Consider the following 20,946-nt stretch of genomic DNA (forward strand, 5'->3'; position numbering starts at 1 on the left):
CTAGGCCTTTGCCCTACTTAACTCCCGTTGGTTCAAACAACTTTCTCCTTCTACCTAGCTATCTCTGTGACATTAACCAAAACTTCATTCCAATGCCATCTTCTCTATGAAGCCATTTGGGAGCTCTCTCCAGGCTCCCCAAATTCCCCCTGGAGAACTTCCGTATGGATCTCTCCCAATACACAGAGTGGCATTCATTTGATCACACGTTTGCCTCTACCTTAAACCAAAAGCTCCTTGAGAACAGGCAGCATGCCTTATTTGTCTTTGTATCTTTGTGCTACTCATTGCTTGGCACATGATGTTTAAAGGTTCATTAGTATACAATTCTTATCCCCCCAACGATACTCAGCTTAAAATTCCCGTGTCTTGTCTTCGTGGTATCCCATTTTGATGGTCTACACACAAGCTGCCCTCAACACACATTTTCTGCATTCCGACTGAGACTGCCCTCAGTCCTGGGTTTACTAACCCTAGTGATTCTGAGAATGCAGCTCTACCTTCACGTCTCCTCTTTGCATCCACCCTGCCCCTTATCCACACGGGGGCTCTCAAACCCCCAAAAAAGTACCACTAGCCCACAGAGAGCCCTCCTTCTTCAGAGATCCAATTCAATCCCACCTCTGTATCTTTCCTGAACACTCTAACCTACAGCGGTCCCCTGACACATCCACTACACGTCTGTGTCATTTATCAGTTTTCATTTATTTTTTTTAAAGTAGGCTCCATGCCCAACGTGGGGCTCGAACTCACAACTCTGAGATCAAGAGTCGCATGCTCTACTAAGCCAGCCAGGCACCCCTTCATCTGTGTCATTTATTAGACATGGTCATCTTCCGCCCTTAAAGAGCTGGTTAATTTTCAAGTCTGTATGTCTTGGTTTCCTTTCCCCCCCCCCCTAATTATTTATTTTTTTATTTAATGTAATCTCTACCCCCAACACAGTGCTCAAACTCACAACCCTGAGATCAAGAGTCACTTGCTCTCCAGACTGAGCCAGCCAGGAGCCCCGTATGTCTTGATTTTTAATATTTAAGATACTTGGGGGCACAGCCTTTCACAGAATACAAAGACGTAAGTCAACTACGCAGGAGAACATACTAAACAGCACATCTGCGTGAACAGACTCCCTCTTCTATAGTCCCTTCTGCACTTCAAAGGCTGTCACTTCAACACCATATTCCTCCCCATCCTGCTCACCTTGAACCTTCGGGCTAGAAACTTATTCTTGATCTCTAAGAAATTGCCACGATTCATTTCACCCTTGAAAGGTTCATTGAGGATGGCATAGCGTGGGTCATTCTGGATGTCCTGCCACCGGGCATAGCCATGGCTATTGGAAAATTGTTCAGGAAAAACAAAACAAGGATAGTAGGCACCTCACAGAGTGGGACCTTCAGAACCTGTCACCAAAAACCTCAGCCCAGACTCAGGCAAAGGATACTTTATGATGCCAGCCAGCAGCCAGTAGTCATGCCGCCGATGCCAGATCTCGTAAGTCTTCTTGGTGACGGTGGCTGCCCGCTCCTCATTCTGCCAAAGGGAGTGCAACTCTAGAGGAATTTGGGGAAGGTTGGGGAGAAAAAGAAAGGCAAGTATCTGTAAAAATTCAAAAAGCTCTTTATTCCTGCCCCCACAGATGCCATCCTAGGAGTAGGCCTCAGGCTTTCTAACAGAGGCAGAGGCATGTGCAATCAACTCGGCCGTCCCTCATCTGGTGGAGGTGAAGTGCTCGTACCCTGGCTTCTGACAAGAACCCTAATTTCACTTCAGATCCTTCTAACCCCACTTGGTCCCTCATTGTCATACCAGTAAAACCACCATCTGCAATGTTGAACATGAAACGCTGTTTAATATTTTTTTTCTGCTTCTCATCACTCAGGTCCTTGGGGGTCTCTCCATTCTGAAGCATCACCTCCTTTTTCTCTTCTTCTTCTTTCTTCTCTTCTACAGGATACACAGGGGAAAAAAAAAGTCAGCTCCAGGCAGAAGCACAGCACCTTGGCCCTTACCCACAGCATTCTATGCTCTAAGTATCCAGCCACCTCCACCCTCTCTCCACACAGGTATTTCTCTCCGGGAAAAAGGCACCCCTGGCCTGTGGCAATCATATGTAGGAACAGATGGAGTACTTTAGCTTGGGATAAAATAGCTATCTGAGTGTGGAGGGGGAGAAACCAGGGGGGTGTCCCAGAGATAAAGTCTTTACATCTAGTTTTAGAGTCCTTTTTAATCAGGTTCTCCAAACACCCACCTTTGTCCTCTACCACAATGGGGGTCAGATCTACTGCTGACTTCTCCTCTAACTTCTCCACGTCAGCAACACCTAAGGGAAAGAGATGGCATTCAGAGTGTATAAAGAAGAACGTTCTGGGGCGCCTGGCTGGCTCAGTCGGTAGAGCACGTGACTCTTGATCTCGGGATTGTGAGTTCGAGCCGCATGATGGGTGCAGAGGTTACTTAAAAATAAAATCTTTAAAAAAAAAAAAGGAGAAAAAGAAGGACGTTCTCCTCTGTCCCATGCCATAGCCAGCTGGAACAAAGAGTCTTAAGCCTAAATCTCAATGATTAACGCCATAAAAGATGGCTTAAGGAGTTAAAAACCCTCAACTGAAAATCAAGGGTGTAGGATTCTCCAGTGTGCCACTTCCTCCTGACACGTCCTTAGCCCAGCTAGAAGTCCAAAAGCTTCACAGCGATCTGGATGCAGTAACTTAAAAATGTGGATACCTTTGGGCTCTGTCTCCATCGGTTCCTCTGTTCTCTCCTTCACCTCTGCCTTTTCCACTTTCTCCTCTCCCTCGGGAGGTTCAACAAGGACTTTTTCATCCTCTGAGGCAGGGGCAGGGGGTTGTGTACACTTAAGGAAAAAATACAGAAGTTGAGGCAGATAGGCCAGCAACCAAAAGGACAAGTAGACTTATCCATTTACCTTCGGTATGGCATCCAGTCATCCCCAGATCTTACCTCAACAGCGGCCTCCGGGGCTGCAGACTTAACCTCCTTTTCTCCTTCTGCATTCTCTTCTTCTTTGAGGCTATTCTCCTCTATTTTTATCCCATCCTCTGCAGACCAATAGAAGGCATTTAATTACGAAGAAGGTTCTAGATCAGAGAGAAGGTCACGCCTCCTCAGTTGGTCTAATCTTAAATTGTCCTCTCGTGCCTTTAAGAGCCAGCCCTATTCTTAGGACGGCTCTCCTAAACTGAGAGGGAGATTGCTGTGTGTCCTGCCAGACTCCCCTGTCAGAGCTGAGCACAAGAGAACAGAAAAAGCACTGGCAAGGACAAAAAAGGACAGAAAAGGACAGTACAGGCAGACTTACCAGCAGGTGGGATAGGTGCAGGGGTATTGGGCTGTGTGTCCCCTGGAGTGGACGGTGTAGGAGTCTTTGGGGAAGGTGACCCTGGCTGGGACATTTTCTTGTTTTCTTCTACTTCAGCAAGTTCAGGCATGCTCCAACGCCCATTGACATGTTCGAACTCCTGAACCTGTAGCAATGGGAAAACAAGGTGAAGACCCAATTCCAGCTCTAGGCTCCTTTCCTATTGGCCCTCTAGTTTCCCCTAGAAACTCTGAACAATGCAGAGAAGCTCAGGGCTCACCTTCTTTCGAATCAAGGACATGACACCAATCCTAGTAAGGACATGTTGGCGAGACAGGCCTTCTCGGGGGACACCATCAGCAAAGGTCTCAGCCCCATCAGCTCCAGGCTCACATAAATGTCGCATGAAAAGAGATACATAAGCCCTGTAGTGAAGAAGTGAGAAATGAGTTAAACAGCAATCAGGCCAACTCTTAAATGACATCTTTCCCACTTATCCTAGACAACAACTCTGACTACATCTTGATATAAAGCCTGCCGTCGCACGAAGGCCGGTTCTCCAGACCCCACAACATGCGTGAGGTTCTCCTCCAGGGAAGCTAGGAACACAAAGAACCCTATTTTCTAATAGCTACACCTGTCAACTTCAACAGAGAAACTGCCAATCTCCCTGCACAGCCTGGACTAGTACCGTGGAATGACCAGAGATCAAAAGCTCTTGCTTGGCGCTCCTGGCTGGCTCAGTCAGTTAAGCGTCTGCCTTCGGCTCAGGTCATGCATGATCCCAGAGTCCTGGGATCGAGCCCCATATCGGGCTCCCTGCTCTCTCTCGCTATCTCTGTCGGTCTGTCTCTATCTCTAATAAATAAATAAAATCTTTAAAAAAGAAAAAGCAAAAAAGAATAAAAAATAAATAAAAGCTCTCGCTTCTACATCAGTCATTCCACCTCTCAACTTACTTGAACTCTTTCTCTGATTTGCCTCGCAGATCTCTCACCAGCCACTGGGTGGTAAAAGCATCCTGAGGTGGCATCCCATATCGCATAATTGCATTAAGAAAGGCTTTTCGCTGACGAGCATTAAAGCCAAGTACCTAGAGGAAGAAGGAGGCTAGGTGAGAGAGAGCAGGCCTTACTCCATCAAAGACCAAATATCTAGCACTCACCCACCCCTCCTTAAACTCAAATGACACTTACTTCAATATTCCCACCAACACGAGCCAACAGAGGAGGCAATGGCTTATCTTTATCATTCCGCAGGCCCTTACGACTGGGCCTGCGGGGAGCTGCAAGAAGGGAAAGATGTATGAGTGACACTGGTTAAACAAAGCGATATTTAAAAAGCCAGCAAAAACGTACAGCTCTCACCTTCTGATCGTTCATCAAAGTCTTCATCACCTTCCTCTGAGGCCACTGAATAATCGGACTGGTTGTCGGACTGGTCGTCCTGCCAATCTGGAGGGAGAGAGGGCAGATGAGCGGGGCCCACTGCTCTAGTGGAACGGCCCATGGGTGGGGGGCGGGGCCGGCCACACACACCTCGGTCCTCCTGGGAGCCATCATTGTAGTTGACCTGTTTACGGATTCTTTTTCCTTTGCCCAGATTTCGGGCTAGATCTTCTTGCTGCTGCTCATAATGGTGCCGCAGCAATTTCTCCCAGTAGTCAGGATCCACACTTTCTTCCTGTTTTATGATTTCTCGTTCTACCTCCTCTTCCTCCTGGGACAGAGGGAGGGCCAGGACTCAGGGGTGCTGAAGTCAGCACCACCAGCTACCCCTGGTCCTCACAGTTCCCATTCTGCTAGCTCCTTTTCAGGACAGGACTCTGAAATACTTAGTGTGCCTGCTTGGACCTAAGAACTTAAAAAGAAATTTAATTGACAGGACATGGCTCCTCACAATTATGCATAGATCAGCAGTCAACATAACTAAAGAAAAACATGGGATGACGCTGTTATCGCAAGAGAAGAGTGAAGAGACAGTATGCTTTCTTCTAACCCCTTTGACACCTATACAGTTGGGAGACAGCAAAATGTAGAAAAGAGAGGTTACACAGCAAGGCAGACGGAAGAGCTTCTGAAATGCTGCAAAAGATTTCATAAGACATAAAGTAGAAGGGCCATAAGCTCTTCTGTTCTTCACAACTTCACAAAAGTTTGCCAACTATGTGCAAAAAAGCCCAAAAAACAAACCAACAAATTACACATATATATCCTTTATGTCCCAGTAATATTTATGCTCCTCTGAAAGTCTCGTATTTTTTTCAGACACTTCAGGACCAGTACTTGATTCCAAATCCCTTACATTACAACTAAACCACAACTAACAGCATAATAGCAGAAACCACCTAAATGTCCATCATTATGGAACTAACCAAATAAATTCCTGGGGGTGGGGAGTGAGCAACATGGGTGAAGAGGATCAAAAGGTACAAACTCCAGTTATAAACAAGTCCTGGGGATGGAATGCACAGCAGTGACTACAGTTAATAACACTGTATTGCATATTGGAAAGTTACTCAAAGTAGATCTTAGAAGTTCTCATCACAAGAAAAAAAAAATGTGTTAAGTATGCATGGTGACAGATGTTGACCAGACTTTTCATGTCTATCATTTCACAAAATATACAAATATCCAAACAATTTTAAAAAATAGGGGCGCCTGGGTGGCTCAGTCGTTAAGCGTCTGCCTTCAGCTCAGGGCGTGATCCCGGAGTTCTGGGATCGAGCCCCACATCAGGCTCCTCCGCTGGGAGCCTGCTTCTTCTTCTCCCACTCCCCCTGCTTGTGTTCCCTCTCTCGCTGGCTGTCTCTCTCTCTCAAATAAATAAAATCTTAAAAAAAATAAAATAAAATAAGTTACGGTACTTCCAAACAAGGATCTATCATGCAGCAAAAAAGGGGGAGGGGAGCCTGGGCTGGGCTCAGTCAATAGAGCACACAACTCTTGATCTCAAGGTTGTTAAGTTTGAGGCCCACGGTGGGTGTAGAGATTTTTTTTTTTTTAAGATTTTAATTATTTATTTGAGAGAGAGTGAGTGCAAGCATGAGAGGGGGTGCGAGGGAAAGCAGAGGGAGAAGCAGGCTCTCAGCTGAGCAGGGAGCCCGATGCAGGGCTCGATCCCAGGACCCTGGGATCATGACCTGAGCTGAAGGCAGGCACTTAACGACTGAGCCACCCAGGCGCCCCAAGGGTGTAGAAATTACTTAAAAAAATAAAATCTTTAGGGGGTTCCTGGGTGGCTTAGTCTGTTAGGCATGTGCCTTCAGCTCTGGTCATGATCTCAGGGTCCTGGGACAGAGCCCCACATCAGGCTCCCTGCTCAGCAGGGAGTCTGCTTTTCCCTCTCCCTCCGCAGCTCCCCTTCTGCTTGTGCACACACGCTTGCTCTCTCTCTCGAATAAAATAAAAAAAAGGAGGGGATGTCTTTATGTACCAATTTGGACTAAATCTCCAAAATTTATTTTATTTATTTATTTAAAGATTTTATTTATTTGAGAGAGCAGGAGCGGAGAGAAGCATTCAGAGAGAGAGGGGACAAGGACAGGGAGGAGGAGATTCCCGCTGAGCAGGGAGCCCAATGTGGGGCTCAATCCCAGGACCCTGGGATCAGGACCTGAGCCAAAGGCAGATGCCTGAGCACATGAGCCACCCAGGCACCCCTTATTTATTTTTAAAAGATTTTATTTATTTATTGAGAGACAGTGTGAGAGGGGGGTGGGGGGGCAGAGAGCAAGGGAGAGAGAAACCCAACAGACTCCCCACTGAGGGCAGAGCCTGGGGGGAAGGGGGGCTCGATCCCAAGGCCCCAAGGTCATGATCTCAGGTGACATCGAGAGTCAGATGCTCAACCGACCGGCCACACAGACGCTCCTAAATCTCTAAAGTTTATTACGTGGACAAAATCAAGGTACAGAACATTATGTGTGACAAACTACTTTGTGTTTAAAGGGAAAAGGGAAGGGCGCCTGGGTGGCTCAGCTGGTTAACCACCCAAGCAACCAACTCTTGATTTTGGCTCAAGATCTCAGGGTTCTGAGATCGAGCCCCATTTTGGGCTCCGTGCTGGGCCTGCTTAGGATTTTCTCTCTCCCTCTCCCTCTGCCCCTCCTCATGCTCATGCACTCTCTCTCAAAAAAAAAAAAAAAAGGGAAAAAGGGGTTTGTGTGTGTGTATGTGAGCACATGCATGTGTGCATATACATGGATACATATACATGTAATTTGTATGCACGTAAAATACCTTTAGAAAAATATACAAGAAACTGAAAACATCGGTTATCTCCAGGGAGGGAAATAGATGGAAAAGAGATAGATACCTTCTATCTTTTGAATCTTGAACGTGAATTACCATTTATTCAAAAAATATGATTTAAAAAAGGTAAAGAGCAGCTGCAGCCACTTAAGAGAGGACCATTTGTATACCTGAGTAGTTGACAGCAAAGGTTATCAATGGGAGGACTGCCTCCGTTCCCACTCAGCATGTGCTGCCCCAGCCAATCATCCCCATACAGCCACTGCCCTGACAGAAACACGGAGCACCTTACAGGAGGGCTGCTGTGATGGAATCCCACTGGTCCACAGATCTAGGTCAGAATTTTCAGCCACAGTTATACACAACCGAGGCTGGCAGCATCACCTCCAGAAGAGAACAAAGGTAACAGGTATATATGAGGAAAACATAGTAAGGGGAATGATTTTGAGTGGGAAGGATGAGAAAAGATGGCAAAGACTACCAGAAATCTATGCCAATTCAAATAACCCTGAGTTGAGTGGTCTAAAGGGGACCAGAAGAGAAAGTGATTTTGTTTTTTTCATTTTATACTCCAGTTTTCGGGGGCAGGGGTGATCATTAAAGAAGCCACACATTATCAGTTTTAGATTTTTTGTTTTTGGTAAAAAAAAGACCCAGAAAAGGAAGAGAAGAGAAGAAGGGAAAACAATTCTAATGTTTTAAAAAGTATAGGGATGTAGGCTGCTTACATATGTATCTCATCTCTTGCCTTTTCTCCAAAGAGACTTGAGATAGCAATCAGAAGTTTATTTGTAGAGTTAATAAAATACATAAGCAAAAATGAGATTCTGATAAGGAAGAGCTAATATAAGTTTTGAGTGTGAAATTTGGCTGTGAGTTTCCTGACAGCCATGGCAAAAATGAGAATGTGATTGCCCATACGTGATAGTATTTATTTTCAAAGGAAGAGGTATATCAATTTATCAATGTACTGACTTATGTACGGATGTTTTCCTCTTGTCTCAACAACAATTTCCAGACCAATCACCAAGCACAGCATTGCCTTGGACTCATACTCACCCCCATCTCTTCTTCCCGTACCACGTACTGGGCCACTTTGAACGAGCTCAAATATTCATTCATGCCCTGCAATTCTGTGTCTTCTGTCTCATCCTGATTACGGTCCAGAAGTCGCTCAATGGCCTTGTCATCATAGTGGATAACACTGCTATCTTCTCCCTCTTTGTTGTCTCCTCCTATAAAGAATCACCCTCGAAGTCAGCTTCAGCAGCTACAGTGGTAAAAAATCTCACAGGACCCTAGGTCCAAGTCTCAGGACGCTATGTATCAAATATATCCTTTGAAGAGGCCAAGCCCCACACCAAAACAAGGTCCTGACTAGCTCACCTCCGTCTGTGGCTTCATCCTTAAATAGTTCCTCAGTGCCAAACTTGAGGATGTCATCAAGCTCCTGTTTGGACATGGATCCAGTCTTGGAGCCCAGCCCAGGCCGAACCACTAGATGCGTCAGCATCATCTTCTTCTTCGCCACCTGGGTGATGCGCTCTTCCACTGACGCACGGGTCACAAACCGATAGATCATCACCTTCTTATTTTGCCCAATACGGTGAGCTCTGCTAAAAGCCTGAAGTTGGGCACAAAACAAAGTCAGAAATTGAAGTAACCGTATTTTCCGGCTTCTGCTCTTGCCCTGATGTCCACATAATAAGCTAAATTCAGCACAAGGCAGCTTGCTTTCACATAGAACTCTAAAATTATCCCCCCCAGAGCCCCACCCTCTATCATATTACCCCAAATAGGACCATAGCTAACCCAAACTCTCTGGTTCACAATAAGGTAAAAGACATAAAAAGAATCTATTGTTTCCCCCTTAAACAAGTCATTCCAGATGGTGGAGCCCTCACAGAGAACACTTGCATTACCAGTGAGCTACCGCATACGAAAGCCACTACCCCTGCTCACCTGGATGTCATTATGAGGGTTCCAGTCAGAGTCATAGATAATAACTGTGTCGGCAGTGGCTAGATTGATTCCAAGGCCCCCAGCTCGAGTGGAAAGCAAGAAGCAGAACTGTTGAGCACCCGGTGCTAAGAAAGGAACCAAAAGACCATTAGAAGAGTCTCCCGAACTCCAATTAGTAAGTGTAGAAGGCATGTCAGAAATACAAAACATCATCAGCAAACACCACAGTCGTAATCACTGTAAGCAAGGTCCACGGATGGATGCTAAAATCAATGCGCAAGTTTAAGGAGAAACGGTGCGTGACCATAGTCTTAAATACCTCCCTCATCCAGTTATGGAATGGGTACGTCATGGGGGTGAAAGGCAGAGCACAGGGAATACAACTAGTGATACTGTAGTCGTGGTGAACCTAACTCACAGTTGTCCAGTCACTACCTTGCATAGCTGATACTAATGTAACACTCTTGTGCAACTTTACTTCAACTAAAAAAAAAAAAAAGGCATTTATCAATATCAATTCTAATGGGAAAAAGAATACATTTACTGTGTAGAAACTAAGCAGACACCATCTGAACCAAGTGATCAAGATTCACATCACCAGTAATGGGACATTACCAACACCATGTCCTCCCTGATATGATGCAATGAAAAGAACACAGCATTGCTTCTATGGCATTCTTGCCCAAAATGTCTAAGAAGCTCGACCTGCCATGAGAAACATCAGACAAACCCAAACTTAAGAGACATTCTATAAAATAACTAACCAATGATCCTCACAAGTATCAAGGGCACGAGAGCAAAGAAAAGAATGAAGAACTGTCACAGATAGGAAGAGACACAGCAACCAAATGCAATGGGGGATCGGGTATTGGATCCTGAAATAGGAAAAGGACATTAGGAGGAAAACTGGTGACATTCAATGAAGGTCTAGAGTTTAGTTACGAGTATGACATCAGTCATCACTTCCCGCTTTTGACAGTTGTACCGTGGTTATGTAAGCAGTTATTATTAAGAGAAGCTGAGTGAAGAATATATATGAACTCTGTATTATTTTTTGCTACTTTTAAGTCCAAAATTATTTTAAAATAAAAAATGAAGGGGCGCCTGGCCGGCTCAGTTGGAAGTGTGTGCAACTCTTGATCTCGGGGTCGAGTTCAAGCCCCACAGCGGGTGTAGAGATTAATAAAATAATAAATAAACATTCTAAAAAATTAATTAATTAAATTAAAAATAAGGAGGAGGAAGTGGGGGAGGACTGGTGGCTATGGAGACAGGTCTGCCACAAATTTGCTAACCGAGCTTGGTAAAGTCTTGTCCCTCTCTGGGACTCAAGATACAATGAAGAGGATTAAATAAAGTGCACTTCGTGTGGCAAAAAGAATGAAGACTCCAAAGGGAAAAAAAAATCCGCTAGGAATAGTCCAACACATTCTTTCAATCAAGGCATTCAAAAGCTTCACTCTTCCATATCACAAGTGACAAAAACCCTGAAGAACCATACAGAAAAGCAGACAGACAAGAACAAGCAATCCATGGAAAGACACGAGTGAATAAGAACGCATGGACTGAAACCACTCCGTCCCACTTACCATTGAAGCGGTCAATGGCCTCTTGCCGCATGTTCCCGGTGATCCCACCATCGATACGTTCGTACTTATAACCTTCGTGTTCCAAGAAATCCTCCAGCAGGTCCAGCATCTTGGTCATCTGGAAAAGGAGCACAGTTTAATGAAAGGGAAGTCCGATGACAATTGCTTTCCTCGTGTCACTGAGGGCGGTCTCCAGCTTTCTCAAGCTCCCGGCCCGGCCGCACCCAATACCTGGGAGAAGATGAGCACGCGGTGCCCGCCCTCCTTAAGGTTCTTGAGCATCTTCTGCAGCAGCAGTAGTTTCCCAGATGCTCGGATTAGGGCACTGCCATCATACATGCCATTAGGCATTTTAGGGGCTTCCTGAGGAAAGCAGCAAGAAAGAAAACACCATGGAACCACACGGAGCAATCGCAGCGCAGCGAGGAGCAGAGGAGGCAGAGCATTACCATTGCAGCCACGGGGAAGAGGTACGGGTGGTTGCAGCACTTCTTCAGATCCATCACCACATTTAGCAGGGAGACCTGGTTGCCGCCGCCTCGAGCGTTGAGTGCTTCAAAATTTCGAGTAAGAATGTACTTGTAGTATTTCCTACATGGACAAGATGAAGAGGTAGGTCAGACTGGAGAGCCTGTATAGGACTCCTAACCGTTATCCGACTCTCAACACGGTCCCAAGGTCTGAGATCTTCCTTCCAACGTATCTCACTTTGGGACCTAACGGATGGAAACCTTACAGGCACCGGCACCAGCACCAGCACCACTGCATTAAGTAAGGTATTTAACTAAATAAGAACTATGGCATTAGATTTCTGCACGATCTCGCTCCCGTCACCAGATGCCTTGAAGCAGAGCGCAGGAAGGAATCAGAAACCCTCTGCAGACTAGCAGGTGTCTAACTACTTTTACAAAATGGAGTCAATGCTCCTGTCCCTTCTGACTCACTTCTGCATAGGGCTCAGCTCCACACGCACTATCAGTTCTGTCTTGGATGGCATATTCTTGAACACATCAGCTTTGAGCCGCCGCAACATATGAGGGCCCAGCATGTCATGCAGTTTTTTAATCTGGTCCTCCTTGGCAATGTCGGCAAACTCCTCCAAGAAGCCTTCCAAATTGCTTCAGAAAGAGAAAGGAGAGTGATATAAGAAATGGGCAACAGGAAGAATTAGAAGCAGAATTATCAGCTGATTACGGAGAAACACATACTTACTGGAACCTCTCGGGGGTGAGAAAGTTGAGCAGATGAAACAACTCTTCTAAATTGTTTTGTAACGGAGTCCCAGTCAGCAACAGCTTGTGTTGGAGTGAGTAACCATTTAACACCCGGAAGAACTGGAGAAGCAGATGGAGAAGATGAAATTCAATGAAAAGAGGGCTCTGGGAGATCTCTGCAAACCTGAGCTGTTTACTGCCCAATGGTTAAGCCCCCACTGCCCCTCCATCTCCATCTCCCTTTTAAGGCCTGGCCACCAAGAGGAATCACAAGTGAGGAGGGAAGGCAGAGACCATCTGACCCTGTCTTCTCCTCCCAGGTCTCCCTTTAAGGAGTAGGTAGTACTAGAAAACTTAAACAGGAGGCCATGACCTCCCTCCCTCCCTCCCTCCCCTCTCACCTTTGACTGATTGTTCTTGAGCCGATGTGCTTCATCCACGATGAGGCAGGCCCAGTCAATGGAACCCAAGATAGCCATGTCAATGGTGATCAACTCATAGGATGTCAGCAGCACGTGGAATTTCACAGATGCCTCTTTCTGCACAAGGAGGCAACCTGGTCACAAATGTTCAACCCCTCCAGTGCAGGCTAACCCGAGGGACTTATGGGGTTTTCCCTTCTCCCAAATGTTATCCTTCTGCCTCAGCCCAGAGACTAGAATCAGAAGGAAGCAGACTAAGCCCACAGCAACAACTCCCTCTAGGGTGATCTCCCCCCTACTGAGATACCTTCATACGAGAGGCTTTCTTGCCACCACGAATGGCGTTGTCTTCAAAGGAGAACTCATTCTCTCGGATGATGGCACGGCTGTCTTTGTCACCCACGTAGGTCACCACATACATATCTGGAGCCCACATTTCAAACTCCCGCTCCCAGTTGATGATGGTAGAAAGAGGGGCACTCACTAGGAAGGGGCCTTTGGAATGACCCTTGGAGAAAGAAGAGCAGTGGCAGAGTAAGGACGGAGGGCCCCGACACACTACCAGCCCAGCACCCATGTCTACCACTGCCCCTGAGGCCAGCTGAGCACTGGCCTATGTGTGCTGTTCCCACCCTCACCTTTGTCTACGTGTGAAAATGCCTTGCCTACTCCTTCCCACAGCACACCCGCCTTTACAGAGAGTTTAAAACCCGACCCCTTCCCATAAGTCTTTCTGTGCTAATTCCACTCACAACTCTGCTTATCTCAACGGGTATCTGTTCCCCCAAAACTGAGGCTCTATGCGTCCACCACTGGTTCTACCCAGGGTTCCATCCCCTCAACCCATCTCTGTGTACATCTGTCTATTTTACTGTCATTCAACAGAGTTCAAGTTCTGTGACCAATTTTTCCTTTTTCTCTCTCCTCAAGAGTGTGAAAAAATCACAAACATGAAATATCCACACACAAAAAAAATAACAGCCCCAGCTTTCCTACCTCCTTGTAGAGAGAATACAGGAAGACTGCTGTCTGGACAGTCTTCCCAAGGCCCATCTCATCAGCCAAGATGGTGTCGGTGCCTTGAGCCCAGGAGAAGCGCAACCAGTTCAAGCCCTCCATTTGATAGGGGTGCAGGGTCCCACCCGTAGCGTCCAGGTACTCTGGCTGTCGCTCGTACTTCACTGTTGGCTGAAGGATGAAAGGAAGGAAGTCAAGAGCTGGCAAGGAACGCCTTTCCTTCCATAAGACAGCAGATGCTTGCTCCTCACACATCCTCACGAGATCCTCAAGAGCCACAAAGAATTGTGGGAAGAAAGATCCTCAACGGCTACTGTAACTTTGCGTTTGATTTAGGATCCTCCAGGAAGCAAGGCAACTAACCCCTCGGACAGATGGAGATCTCGGTCCTACAGATCTCTGACGAAAGACACATCATAGCCTCCCTACTGACACAGAAATTCCGCTAATCAAGATCCACCAGGTCGATAATCTTATGTTCCCTTAAATCACCTTTTTTTCTTTTTAAAGATTTTATTTCCTTATTTGACAGAGAGACAGACAGAGCCAGAAACCACAAGCGGGGGCAATGGCAGAGGGAGAAGGAGAAGCAGGTTCCCTACTGAGCAGAGAACCCAACCCAAGCCTCAATCCCAGGACCCTGTGATCATGACCTGAGCCAAAGACAGACGCTTAACCACTGAGCCACCCCCGCCCCCTGTGCCCCTAGAGTCATTTTTAACATTAACAGTCCTTATGCTCTATTACATAAATAAAACCCAGAGGAACTGAGCCACAAATTGAGTTAAAAGACCCAGGTTCCAATACAAGTTTCATAAAAGCTTAGTTGTGTGACCCATTCCTAGGTAACACTTTCTCAATCACAGAAAATACCATCTCCTGGGTTTTTATTTTTCTGATGATGCCAAGAGAAAATGATGCTAGCATTTCCCTGGTTCAGAGACGTGGAGAAGTGGAGAAGCACTCTAGCTCTGAAGTTCCTACTGGCAGAGCGTCACCGGGAGCACCATCCACAGCCGGCAGCACACAGGCCGTATCGTCCCCCCGACAAACTGTACCCTCCCTCTTCTGCCCCAACTCACATCAACTGTAGGAGTTTCAGGAGGCCTCTCTAACTTCCTCAGCTTCACCTTCTTGAGCTTCTTGCCTGGTCGTCCTTCCTCACCCCTCATTAACTCCCTAAAGAAGACAGACATCACACAGCTGCCCAAGGTCCTTCTCAGTAAGAACCAACTCCACACCTCAGCAAAGCCACCCACCTGTGGTTCCAATAGCTCTGCTTGAACAGGTCGTAGTCCTGTATCTCCACGTCCTCACTCTCCCAGGATGCCTGATCGTAGGGCAAGTCCCGCCACTTGATCAAGTAGTGGACGTGGCCCTTCTTGTCCACACTGCAAGGTCAAGGAGAAAAAAAATCCTCAGAGCCAGAAGGCCACACCTCACTCTCAAAAAGTGCCAATAACGTTATGTCCCAAACTAGACTTCTAGGAAGGCCAGATGCCACATGTATTCAGAGTCTCTACCACACCAGTCTTTGGACCTAAAATTGCATCTAATCTATAGTCTTCTCCTGTGGCTCAAATACCAAGATTCAGTCAGTTAATAATATATCGACACATCTCCTCCAAGTTTAAATCCAGTGACATCCATTTTCTTACTTCCTTTGACAGCAGTATCCCAATGGATACGCTGCCTACCTCCACTATGCCCAAGACCACCACCAGTCCAGCCCAGCTCCACTGATACCTGTGGTTGAGAATTCGGTGGATCATCATCCACTCAGGTTTTATCCCATAGCGATAAAAGCGTTCCTCCATCTCTGCAAATTTAGGGTCTTTGTTCTTGCGCTTCCGGCTCTTCTCTTCGTCACCACCAAAGTCTCCCGAAGGTGGTTCATCCATATCATTCTTCCGCTGATAGTTTCGGAACATCACCTGACAGTGCAGTTCCAACTGCAAGCAGAAAGACAGCTCAGCCACCATGGAGTGACATCTGCTCCTTCCACCCACAAGGCTGTTTCTCATGACCCTCTGCACTGTAGCCCCCGGATCTCTAGCCTATCCCAGGTTTACCTGCAGTTCAGACACCCAGGAGCAGTGCCAGTAAGACATGCCTTGCCATTTCACAAAGAACTGCCGCTCTGGCCGCCCCTCCAGGGGCTTGGGAGAGGGAGTACTGGGATCAGCATCCGGAGGCCGAGGCACTGGTGTGGGAGATGGTGGCTGACCCCACTTCCAGATTAGAATCTTCTGAACTTTGCCCTTAAGGGCTGGACACTGAAAGAAAAAAAGGATTCAACATCAAATCATTATCGAGGAGAGGAAATGATACAGCCCATAGCCTCAACCTTATCAAAGGATTATTAAAATCTCATTTCAAGAGGTGCCTGTGTAGCTTAGTCAGTTAGGAGTCTGACTCTTGGGTTCAGCTCAGATCATGGTCATGGGGTCATGGGATCAAGCCCCGCATTGGGGCTCAGTGTGGAGTCCGCTTGAGATCCTCTCCCTCTCCCTCTCTGCACCCACCCCCACCCGTGCTCTTTTCCTCTCCCTCTCTCATAAATTTAAATCAATCAATCAATCAATCTTTCAAAATCTCTTTCAAGAAGGACCACTCTAGGTAAAGAATAACAGAATTGCCTCCCCTATTCTGGCCTTCACCCAGAATTTGAGTGACACTATCACTCCTATATGTTTAACAGAGCCAGTGGCTAGACTTCAACAATTTAACCCAGAACAAGGAAAACACAGAAAACTCCCAGACCTTGAGCCCAAAATTCCTCTCATAAGCAACTGAAAAAAAATAAATAAATAAGTGACCCTATTAACCATTCTAAACTACCAACACCCCAAGGCTGGGTGCCAAGGCAGAATGGACGCTCTAGGCTGGAAGAACACTGCTTTAAGAACACCCCTTAAAAGAGCTGGCAAAGCATCAACTCCTCTGTTCAAAGTTAATCCTACACTTTCCCAGACAAAACTATCTCCAGACTACATGAGAAAGGAAAATAACCCGTCTCAGGGCTAAAAGATAGAGATCTCCAATGACCTCTCCTGCACCTCAGTCCCCCGAAACCTACATATAAAAGAGGTATACCCTTCTGCTAGACTACACTACTCGCACCTCCCACCTTGGCTAGGGTCAATCACTCACCGTACAACGGGGACAGAGCCATTCACCATTAGGGATCTCTGGAAGTGGGGGGTTCAGGCAGTGGATGTGGTAGGATGAAGGACAGGTGTCACAGCAGAGCAGCTCCCCACCATCCTTACAGACACGACAGAATTCCATATGGTGATCATCCTCCTCTTCAGGGTCTCCTCCAACCTCTTCCAGGATCTCCTCACCCTCTGAATTGTCCTCTTTAGCCTCCCACTGGATGCCTTCCTTCTCCTGCAGTAAAGGACCACAGAGTAGGATTATTACCACCCCCCACCCACCCAAGTCGGAACCACACCCATCATTCTTTTGAATGCTTCCCAAAGTCCACACCAGCAACACCACCCAGTCCCAAAAGATCTCTATCACCCCACCCTTCCTCTTGAGGGTTCCAAAGGGCCACAATGGCCAGGTACTCACGCAGTGTGGGCAGCTCCACTTGCCCTCGGGAGCCTTCTCCATATCCGGATCCAGGCAGACCATGTGGTAAGCTCGGGGACAGGTATCACACAGGATGATCTCACCGCCTTGCTGGCACACCTCGCAATAGTCCTGGTGGTCTGTCTCATAACCATCCACAGCAGTCACCTCCTCCTCGCCTGGGCAAGGAAGAGGGAAAGCCCAGTTATTAGAAAAAAACTACCTCCCCCCACCCCCTCTAAAATAAACCCAACCCCGATCTCCTTAGGGAGATTCTTCCCCAGTCATTCCCACCCCATCCCATTATACACAGACCCCCCAAAAAAACACACCTTTCTTTTTCTTTTTAGTGGTTCGGAGTTTCTTGCGGCTACGGCTACTGCGGCTGGTGGAACCGTCAGAAACGGAATAGCTATTGATACTGGCGTCATCGAAGTCAGACTCCACATCTAAGTCATCATCCTCACTCTGGCAAAATGAAAAGGAATAAGTTTAGAGACTGAAGCCAAGGGGAAAGAGAATGCTAGAGAAGGGATCGCTCTTACTAGGGGTGCTAGAATCCCAGCAAGGACGGCCAAGTAAGAAGCCTAGTCACCACGTTCTGGGGCCAATAGTCCCCACTCTTAACGTGCCTACCATGAAGGCTAGACCCAGACTAGACAGGGCACCCTCACCAAAGGGATGGGCTGGGCTCTCACCGAGGATCTCTTACGCTTAGAACCAAAACCTCCCAGCTTGATTTTCAGGGGAGCTACTTTCTTGGGTTTAGGCTTCTTGGCATCAGGTACACGAGGGCTGCCCTTGGGCTTCCTCCGAGCATTGGGACCTAAAATCAGAAGAGCACAGGTAAGATCATATAATCCAAAAGCACGCCAAGGCAGAAGATGGGGAAGATAATAAAATATTCTCCATCTAAGCGGGTTTCCCATATTCAGCTTCCCAAATTTCCCTCCTAAATCAAAGATTCATTTCTCCCTTACACTCCTCTATCTTTAAGCTGACAGAACAGCATTCCCATTCTTCCTCTGTCTTTAATATCCCAAGCCCATGCCATCCCGCCCCGCGATGGGTCCCATTTCACCTTTGCCCTCCTTGGTCTTGGCCTTGCGGATAGGCACCTCCACAGGGGGGGGAGGTGGAGCAACTTCAGTGGCCGTCACCATGCTCTCCACCACAGCCACCGCAGCCGCCGCCGCCGCCGCCACCGAAGCCCCAGAACTGCCTTTGAAGGGATTGTTGGTGCTGAACTCACGCCACTTTGCACCCAAAACCATCATCATCTTGGAGACAGCAATCTTGGGGTTTTTGGCAGCAATGAGAGGTCTGGTGGAGAAAGAGACAAGAACAAAGAGAAAAAGTTTAAGAATTAAAGAGAGAGAAAGAGAAGCGAGAAGACATTATACCAGCACTCTGCTCCCCAGGACCCTCGACCCTCCTATTTACCGGACAAACTGGCTGAAGGCCTTGTAGTTGGTGAGGGTACGATAATCCTCCTCTGAGAACACATGGTCAATGTCTTCCATGCCCCAGTCTTCCAGGAGCTGAGCGGATGATTTAGGCTCCTGCAGAGAGAGCAAGGTCAAAGACCTGACACCTAGTGCCCACACCGCTAAAGGGAATCTGAGCTGAGATGAAAGCTTGCAAGACTAGGGGAGGAGAGGGGAGAGAAAATCATTACAAATGGGGAAAGAAACCACTCTAAGGGGCAGTGCAGTTTCTGGGAGACAAAGGACAGGAAGTCAACAGCAAGCACAGAGGAGGGGACAGAGGTCCAGGCACCTTTGAATCATCATCATCATCATCCTCCTCCTCCTCTTCCTTCCGCTTGGACTTGCTCTTCTTTTCTTTCTTAGGTCCAAGCTTCTTCTTCTTCTTCTTGCCAGGGGTATAGTCGCTGCCCTCACTGTCTGAGCGCAGAGCCACCTCTTCCTCCTCCTCCACAAACTCCGGCCCCTCCCCAGAGCTGTCCCCCAGCTGCCGGCATAAGAGCATACGCTGGAGCAGGGAAGGGGAAGAGGGAGAGGGAGACAGACACGCACATGCTACACACATGCTGACCTCAGGACAGCCCTGAGGCTCATCCCCAGGACCTGGCCCACCACTCTAGAAGAAACAAATGCCCCCCACCCCGCAACCGTTCTCATCAGAGCTTCTTCTTCTTATTCCCCAAAACACCCAGTCACCCACTCACCTCCTTTTTTTGGCGCTTGCTCTTAGGGATCTTAGGGTCCCGAGGTTTCTTAGGCTTTTTCTTCTTCTTGAGCTTTGGAGTTTCTGCTTCTGACAAATCTTCTTCTGGGTCCTCTTCATTTTCTACATATATTTGGCAGAGAGAGGCAGGTAGAGAAAAGATCAATAGCAAAAGGTTAGAGCCTAATCCAGAGGCTTTAGACTTTATTCCCCCACCTCTTGTCCCAGATTCCACTGAAGAGAACTGCTATACTCTCCACAGAAGGAAGCCGATACTCAGGACAAAAACAGACAAAGAGAGAGCTGTATATACCCGAAATAGGCCTGTCAGGCCAGACCAGGCCCACCTCGGGCAGCTGTCCAGACCCCTGCCTCCTTTCCCTCATCCCTAACAGGAGTCCTCTATATGTTCACCAGCGCAGCTGAAGCAAGCTGCTTAGAATTAATCAAATAAGAGAAATAGGTCTAGCCCTCCTCTAACTGTCCACCAAATATCCTACAAAACCAGGGGATGAAAATGAAAGGTCCTACTCATAAGGCAAAAACGACAGAATACATCTTCACCACATTCCCAGAACGGTATCAGTCCAGGGGTCCCAGAAACCACACCCTTCACTACCCACTTTGGGTCATCACTGCTTAAAACCACGAGAATCCTCAAGCCCCAGGTTCAGTTGTCAGCCCAGTATCACACCCACTCCCAAACATAATTTCCTTTCCCCATCTCCAGCTCCACTGTTCCTCCCCAGCTTCTCCTGGGTCAGTAGCCTCTTCTCCCCAGGGGCCCAAATCAGCCCAGCTGTCACCATCTCCTCCACACTCCCCCCCATCCTCCTCCCATCTGGCTCCACCTCCTCTCCTGGCTGGGAGCACACACAAAGCCGGGGGTAATACTGAGAGCTCCTGGGCAGGGATAGGTGGGAAGGGGCACAGAGGGGGAGGAGAAGGCCAGGACATGCAGCTTCCTTTGTAACTAACACACTTTCACACCACCTCCCTCCTCCCTCCTCTCTCTCCTTCTTCCTAAGCCACCCCCGCCCAGGGAGGGGGGGAGTGGAGAAGGGAGTGGAGAGAAGGAGGGAGTGCCTCACCCACTGAGGAGAGGGAAAATGGCTCCTGACCGCAGAAGCCAGCCCAGGGCACCCAGCTGCCAACATAGGACAGGAAGTAGCAGGGGAGGGGGGGGGGTTGAGAGAGGTAGCCGAGGAAAGACTACCCTCACAAAGACTTCCCAAATTACTACCTGGCCCCAGGTCCACATGCCCCTTCTCCTAACACCTATTCTGGGATGACATAGTTCTCAAGAGACCACTCTAATGTGTCCTAGGCAAGGAAACCCAAGACAAACATGAAGGGTAATACAAGAGGCACTGGGTTACTCCCTCAATCATAGTT

General features: G+C 47.6%; 1 protein-coding gene and 1 non-coding gene across 9 annotated transcripts in view; both read right to left on the minus strand.

Annotated features, from left to right (window-relative positions):
- CHD4 (chromodomain helicase DNA binding protein 4) overlaps positions 1 to 20,946 on the minus strand; it is a 28,567-nt gene that overhangs the window by 4,116 nt on the left and 3,505 nt on the right. For 2 of the 8 annotated variants that reach the window (XM_045781149.2, XM_045781150.2), the window contains exons 3-37: positions 19,553 to 19,674; positions 19,141 to 19,335; positions 18,805 to 18,923; positions 18,443 to 18,684; positions 18,060 to 18,187; positions 17,694 to 17,829; positions 17,362 to 17,540; positions 16,936 to 17,175; positions 15,855 to 16,058; positions 15,529 to 15,734; positions 15,042 to 15,173; positions 14,865 to 14,961; positions 13,762 to 13,953; positions 13,073 to 13,273; positions 12,745 to 12,882; positions 12,342 to 12,463; positions 12,074 to 12,247; positions 11,579 to 11,720; positions 11,361 to 11,492; positions 11,130 to 11,247; positions 9,541 to 9,665; positions 8,965 to 9,202; positions 8,638 to 8,813; positions 4,864 to 5,044; positions 4,693 to 4,779; positions 4,522 to 4,610; positions 4,285 to 4,418; positions 3,606 to 3,750; positions 3,326 to 3,491; positions 2,968 to 3,065; positions 2,731 to 2,860; positions 2,255 to 2,326; positions 1,810 to 1,947; positions 1,445 to 1,553; positions 1,201 to 1,333 (exon numbers count right to left, since the gene is read on the minus strand). In XM_045781149.2, the coding sequence (XP_045637105.2) occupies positions 1,201 to 1,333; positions 1,445 to 1,553; positions 1,810 to 1,947; positions 2,255 to 2,326; positions 2,731 to 2,860; positions 2,968 to 3,065; positions 3,326 to 3,491; positions 3,606 to 3,750; positions 4,285 to 4,418; positions 4,522 to 4,610; positions 4,693 to 4,779; positions 4,864 to 5,044; positions 8,638 to 8,813; positions 8,965 to 9,202; positions 9,541 to 9,665; positions 11,130 to 11,247; positions 11,361 to 11,492; positions 11,579 to 11,720; positions 12,074 to 12,247; positions 12,342 to 12,463; positions 12,745 to 12,882; positions 13,073 to 13,273; positions 13,762 to 13,953; positions 14,865 to 14,961; positions 15,042 to 15,173; positions 15,529 to 15,734; positions 15,855 to 16,058; positions 16,936 to 17,175; positions 17,362 to 17,540; positions 17,694 to 17,829; positions 18,060 to 18,187; positions 18,443 to 18,684; positions 18,805 to 18,923; positions 19,141 to 19,335; positions 19,553 to 19,674 (5,240 nt within the window). Of the gene's footprint in view, positions 1 to 1,200; positions 1,334 to 1,444; positions 1,554 to 1,809; positions 1,948 to 2,254; positions 2,327 to 2,730; positions 2,861 to 2,967; positions 3,066 to 3,325; positions 3,492 to 3,605; positions 3,751 to 4,284; positions 4,419 to 4,521; positions 4,611 to 4,692; positions 5,045 to 8,637; positions 8,814 to 8,964; positions 9,203 to 9,540; positions 9,666 to 11,129; positions 11,248 to 11,360; positions 11,493 to 11,578; positions 11,721 to 12,073; positions 12,248 to 12,341; positions 12,464 to 12,744; positions 12,883 to 13,072; positions 13,274 to 13,761; positions 13,954 to 14,864; positions 14,962 to 15,041; positions 15,174 to 15,528; positions 15,735 to 15,854; positions 16,059 to 16,935; positions 17,176 to 17,361; positions 17,541 to 17,693; positions 17,830 to 18,059; positions 18,188 to 18,442; positions 18,685 to 18,804; positions 18,924 to 19,140; positions 19,357 to 19,552; positions 19,675 to 20,946 lie in introns of all 8 variants that reach the window. The other 6 variants (XM_045781145.2, XM_045781147.2, XM_087855568.1 and 3 more) reach the window with 4 other exon arrangements.
- Positions 3,151 to 3,290, minus strand: LOC123781701 (small Cajal body-specific RNA 11). Its single transcript, XR_006776796.1, has one exon.

Source organism: Ursus americanus, chromosome 25 (assembly GCF_024610735.1).
Source record: "Ursus americanus isolate L20-20 chromosome 25, mUrsAme1.1.p, whole genome shotgun sequence".
NCBI classification, from domain to species: domain Eukaryota; kingdom Metazoa; phylum Chordata; class Mammalia; order Carnivora; family Ursidae; genus Ursus; species Ursus americanus.